At 43.4% G+C, this 6,050-nt stretch overlaps 1 protein-coding gene across 5 annotated transcripts in view; it reads left to right on the top strand.

Moving 5' to 3' along the window:
* The window catches only part of LOC139545774 (rhotekin-like), a 144,836-nt gene extending 140,603 nt beyond the window's left edge, over positions 1–4,233 (top strand). For 3 of the 5 annotated variants that reach the window (XM_071353932.1, XM_071353933.1, XM_071353934.1), the window contains exon 12: positions 23–4,233. In XM_071353932.1, the coding sequence (XP_071210033.1) occupies positions 23–708 (686 nt within the window). In that variant the 3' untranslated portion in view covers positions 709–4,233. The remainder of the gene's footprint in view (positions 1–22) is intronic. The other 2 variants (XM_071353936.1, XM_071353935.1) reach the window with 2 other exon arrangements.
* The last annotated feature ends 1,817 nt before the right edge of the window (positions 4,234–6,050 follow it).

A 6,050-nucleotide genomic window follows, 5' to 3' on the forward strand; every position in this document is an offset into this window, starting at 1 on the left:
GACTTTCCTCTGCTCCTTCTAGTTATTGACACCTCTGATGACATCAGCACGGTGACGGACATCCTGACGCGGCAGATGCAGGAGCTGGAGCTGAGGAGCCAGCTGGGGACCTCTCCTCCCTGGATGTCCCTGTTCGAGGAGTCTCCTGGTGGCTCCCGCACCCCTCGGCTGGCCCGCCACAGCCCCCGCTCCCCCCACCGCCTCCCCCACAGCCCACTGAGCTCCCTGCGCTGCCCCTGGCCAGGCCTGCTCTCCTCAGATGCCAGCCTGACCTCGGACAGCGACAGCCCCTGCAGCACCAGCCCCTGCTCCCGCCACCGAGGCTGGGCCGAGCCCCTCTCCTCCCCCCGCTTCCGCCACCGAGGCTGGGCCGAGCCCCTCTCCCTCTCCTCCCCCCGCTTCCGCCCCCGCACTCTCTCCCTGGATGCCAAGCTTAGCACTCTCAGGGGCAGGGGGTATGGGGGGGTGTTACAGTGCTCCTGTCAGCCCCCTTCCTCCTCCTCCCTTGCCCCCATCCCGGCCCAATGCGTCCCCCAGGCCACCCTGTCCTGCTCCAGCTCCACCTCCAGTAACAGCTCCAGCGAGGGCAGCCACAGCCCCTCCTCGTTGGACGGTACCCCTTTCTCACGCCCCTCCTCGGCCCGCCGGAGCCTCATGAACTTGAGAGCCAAACTGGACCCCCGAAATTGGCTCCAGAGCCAGGTATAACCCACCTCAGACCCCCACTCATCTAAACCGTCTCCAGAGCAAGAGGTAACCCACCTCAGACCCCCACTTACTGTATCTAAACCACTGAGCCAGGGATAATCCACCTCAGACCCCCACATCATCCAAAGTCCTGGTAAGAACTGGCGGGAAGGAAGCCAGTCCCTCAGTTGAAAGAGCCCTGGTATTAACTGGAATTACTTTAGGCTTAGGACATTCTGCGTCCAGCTCTTCACTGGGCTGTGTCAGTATCAATGGTCCACAGAACATGGGAGTCTTCTGCTTCTCGTTCTAATGGTGATGCTGGTTAGGAAATTGAAGAAAAAGTTTTTTTGTTGCTGATATAAACGCAATATCTCTAGGCTCTGCGCATCTGAAATCTCCAACTGGAAAGGGCAGCATCTGTCAATCAAAGACTAGCGCTTCCTCGTCAGTCATCTAAGCCATACACCCCTCAATATGAACATGATTTCATAGCATCTTGTTAGTTCAGCTGTGGTATTTACTTACTGTATGTGCTGTATTTGGGTTTGGGCAGGGCAGTGAGCATGTGGCCAAGTGAACTGTCAAGTGTATGGGAATGTTTAGTGTCTATATGTGGTCATGGGGTTGTTGTTACCTGTACCAAAAAGGCTCACTGTGATCTATCCAAATGACGAGACCCGTCACCTGTTTTATGAATTCATGCCCAGAAGGAGCAAGTATACTTATGCACCGATTCGCTTATTGCATGATTGTGCTCAAAGTCAAAGAATGCGTTGCCGGAGATCTTGGTGAATGAATTGAAAGCAACTTAATGCAACAGTTCCCCCAATAATTTACTGTACTACTTGTTCCTACTGTTCCTACAGGGTCACGTCGAGGTTCCTAGAACCTCCCCTGCATTCATTAACACATTGTAGGCCTACTACACACCAACCAATATTTAAGATTTCTGTTAATCACTTATGGAGTAATTATAATGAATTGAAATAAGCCAAAGGTAACGTAATACATAATCACGAGAACCCATATTAACTTGTTACACTGCCTCGTTGCGGTATTGCGTGCAAATGTACCGACTTTGAAATCTGGGCCGGCCCCTACAAAATCCACGAGTTAAGTTGTAGGCCTAGATGGTTTTGGAATGGAGAGGCATACGCTTTGGATGTCCTTGTCAATCTTTAATATGCCCCTACTAGCAGGCAAGGATTTCCTCACAAACGATACTCTGTTGATGAAACTAATACTCTGCATGGAGAACAGTGTTGCTGGGTGGTTTAAGCCACGTGCTACAGCTCTTCTCAGTTCAAGGGTATTTTAATATCATCCAATTCAGTTAGGTTGGCAAATGTTATGTATTTGAGAATGTAGAACCTGGGAATGCACATACATGGGTGAAGAGTTTAGATATCCCACCTTTGACCTTGTGGATTTATAGCTTAGTTTGTGGTACAGTCATAACCTTATGGCCTGAAAACCGGTCCCAGAATTATCTCTCACACACACACACAGTACCAGTCCACTCATTCTAGGGTTTTTATTTATTTGTACTATTTTCTACATTGTCGAATAATAGCGAAGACAGAAAAACTATGAAATAACACATGGAATCATGTAGTAACCTAAAAAGTGTTAAACAAATCAAAATATATTTTAGATTCTGCAAAGTAGCCACCCTTTGCCTTGATGACAACTTTGCACACTTGGCATTCTCTCAACCAGCTTCACCTGGAATGCTTTTTCAACCATCTTGAAGGAGTTCCCACATATGCTGAGCACTTGTTGGCTGCTTTTCCTTCCCTCTGCGGTCCAACTAATCCCAAACCATCTCAATTGGGTTGAGGTCGGGTGATTGTGGAGGCCAGGTCATCTGATGCAGCACTCATCACTCACCTTCTTGGTCAAATAGCCCTTACACAGCCTGGAGGTTTGTTGGGTCATTGTCCTGTTGAAAAACAAATGGTAGTCCCAACCAGATGGGATGGTGTATCGCTGCAGAATGCTGTGGTAGCCATCCTGGTTAGGTGTACCTTGAATTCTAAATAAAATCACTGACAGTGTCACCAGCAAAGCACCATCACCTCCATGCTTCACGGTGGGAACCACACATGAAGAGATCATCTGTTCACCTACTCTGCATCTCACAAAGACACTGCGGTTGAAACCAAAAATGTACAATTTGGACTCATCAGACCAAAGGACAGATTTCCACCGGTCTAATGTCCCTTGCTCGTGTTTCTTGGCCCAAGTAAGTCTCTTGTTATTATTGGTGTCCTTTAGTAGTGGTTTCTTTGCAGCAATTCGACCATGAAGGCCTGATTCACGCTGTCTCCTCTGAACAGTTGATGTTGAGATGTGTCGGTTACTTGAACTCTGACGTATTCACTTGGGCTGAATCTGAGGTGCAGTTAACTCTAATGAACTTATCCTCTGCAGCAGAGGTAACTCTGGGTCTTCCTTTCCTGTGGCGGTCCTCATGAGAGCCAGTTTCATCACAGCGCTTGATGGTTTTTGCAACTGCACTTAAATGTTCCGCATTGACTGACCATGTCTTAAAGTAATGATGGACTTTTGCTTATGTGAGCTGTTCTTGCCATAATATGGACTTGGTCTTTTACCAAATAGGGCTATCTTCTGTATACCACCCCTACTTGTCACAACACAACTGATTGGCTCAAACGTATTAAGGAAAGAAATTCCACAAATTAACTTAACAAGGCACACCTGTTAATTTAAATTCATTCCAGGTGACTACCTCATGAAGCTGGTTGAGAGAATGCAAAGCTGTTGCAAAGGTTGGCTACTTTGAAGAATATAAAATATTTTTTGATTTGTTTAACATTTTTTTGGTTACTACATGATTCCATATGTGTTATTTCATAGTTGATGTCTTCACTATTATCCTACAATGTATAAAATAGTTTTAAAAAATAAAGAAAAACCTTGGAATAAGTAGGTGTCCAAACTTTTGACTGGTACTGTATATATAGAGCATCGCAATCGATTATGCAAGTAGGCAATACAGGAATTACTGATCTATAGCAAATATTGTGTTTAGCTTTTTCTTTAGATAGATAGTGCAGTCTTTTACCTACTAAGAAATGCCAACCAGGTGATTGTAGTAGTTAAATTATGATAAGGTGGGCAGGGCTAAGTGTGGTTGGCCCCCCTGGTCTATGCATTGAAGCCTATCAATCCCTCCCTGTTTCTTTGTTTATGATGGACTGTAGGCTATGATATGTTACTGTGTTCCAAGGGCTCACAGCTGGCTCACTCATTAAAACAACTGTAAATGCTTCAGTGGCATTTGTTACTGTAAAGGTTTTTGTAAGTTAACAAAACTCGTTCTCTTTTCTTTTTGTTAAAATATAATTTACATTATTGATTTTGTTATAAATACAGCTCAATTGATATTATTTTAACAGTTGATTTCAGATCTATACCTGCATCCGGTAGATAACATTAAATGTTAACCATGCAAGTGTCCTGTGTTGTTTAAATATGTAACATAACGATAATAAATGATTTGTCAATTTAGAACAGCCATTGTTTTCTTGTCATGTCTGTCTCATTTTAGTGGAAACGATAGAGTATCGTTTGATATGTAGAGGAGAAAAGCTATTAGCCAACTAGAGCTGGGCCGTTCAATTCCTGTCCTGGGATGACTGAAACACTTTTGTTTTGTTTCTACCTGGTAGTTAATTGTACTCACCTGGTTTCCCAGGTCTGTATCAGTCCCTGATTATAATGAGAGTATGATGAGAGCCCTCCAGGACCGACATTGAACAGCCCTGCTCTTTTTGTCAATGTTGAACAAAGGCCCGCACACTGAATATGCTCCCAATTACCACTTTTATTGACAACGTTTCGATCCACAAGGATCTTTGTCAGGTCAAATGGACTATGTGCTCACATACTCAAATATATACACATTTCACCCCATATGACCATTCAACACATGGGCCCGATTCTGACCCGAGTTAAGCGCGTGTAAATGGAACAATATTCAATTTTTTTATGCACTTTTCTCTGCGTATTCTGACCTTGAACATAAGCATGAGAATAGCATGCTACTCAACTATTAGTTCGAGGTGGAGACGAATAAATTAAGGTGTGGCTACAGATACGCTGTATTCTGACTTTGACATAATTCCATCACCTTTACGTTATCGTAAACCATGAGTGAGGTCTAGTGAACCTACCAGTTCCAAGTGGAAAAAGCATCTACTTTTTCCCCCCTGATAGAAATAACATCAATCTCCATGCACTGTAATTTACAACTTGATAAGAGCTAGGTAAATGAGTAATCTGTTTGGTTAAGGGAATTGTAAATATAAATGACACTTTAAAAAATATATATTTACCTTCTAATGTCTGGAGACAAATGTGAAACCAGTCATATGGAAGCATAACATGTAAAGTTTATAAAATTCTGTGCTATTATGCAGAATTGAAATTGTATGGCCTTTTAACTTGCAGGGATGGGCACTACATTATCGTTCCATTTAATTACCTTGTTTCATTTACCTTACCTCAAATCACTTATGCATAATCAGAATTGGAAATAAAAGATGCTTTGATGTAGGCAAAGGATTAATAACAAATCGGGCCGAGTTAGACAGACACTTCGTTTTTTTTTTTACCTTTATTTAACTAGGCAAGTCAGTTAATTAAGAACAAATTCATATTTACAATGATGGCCTACCCCGTTAAACTGTCAGTTGACCCAAAATGTATGCAGACATAGTGCATGCCAACGCAGTGTTCTGTTTCATAGTCTAGGGACTGAATGAATATTTTATCCATTTAAAGTTGAAAACTGCTGTAGCGCATTTCAGCTATCCAGACAATGTACTGCAAGAACCATTGGTGACCTAGTTATCCCTGTCATTCTCTGCACACAGGATCCAAGCCTGCGTGCCGATTCTCCACCCGTCTCCCAAACTGTGCACTTCCAGTCATGAATTTAAAATCATTGGATTAGTGAAATCATTCGCTAGAGGGATTTTCCACCATTGTTAAATCTATGACGTGGAGTGTGCAAGGGCACACTTTGGAAAAGGGAGGAGAATTGGCATTTGCAGCCAAACTATCATATGAATCTTTCAATGGGAAATTTGTGCTGTTGAAAATGTCCTTTTCTCAGTGTTGAAAGTAAAAGAAAAACAACACAGTAACTGGAATGTCTCATTTCAAGAATGTGCTAATACTCGTGATGGCTTATGCAGTGTTACAAAATATATAGTCTCGTCCACCAGCCGCCTTTCTCTCTCTGTTAGCCTGGGGACGAGGTTACAAAGATATAGACGGGTCATGCTCTGTGTGTGTGAATGTCTCTGTCTCTCTCTTTCTGTCTGTGTTGA

The sequence above is a fragment of the Salvelinus alpinus genome, chromosome 19 (genome assembly GCF_045679555.1).
Source record: "Salvelinus alpinus chromosome 19, SLU_Salpinus.1, whole genome shotgun sequence".
NCBI classification, from domain to species: Eukaryota; Metazoa; Chordata; class Actinopteri; order Salmoniformes; family Salmonidae; genus Salvelinus; species Salvelinus alpinus.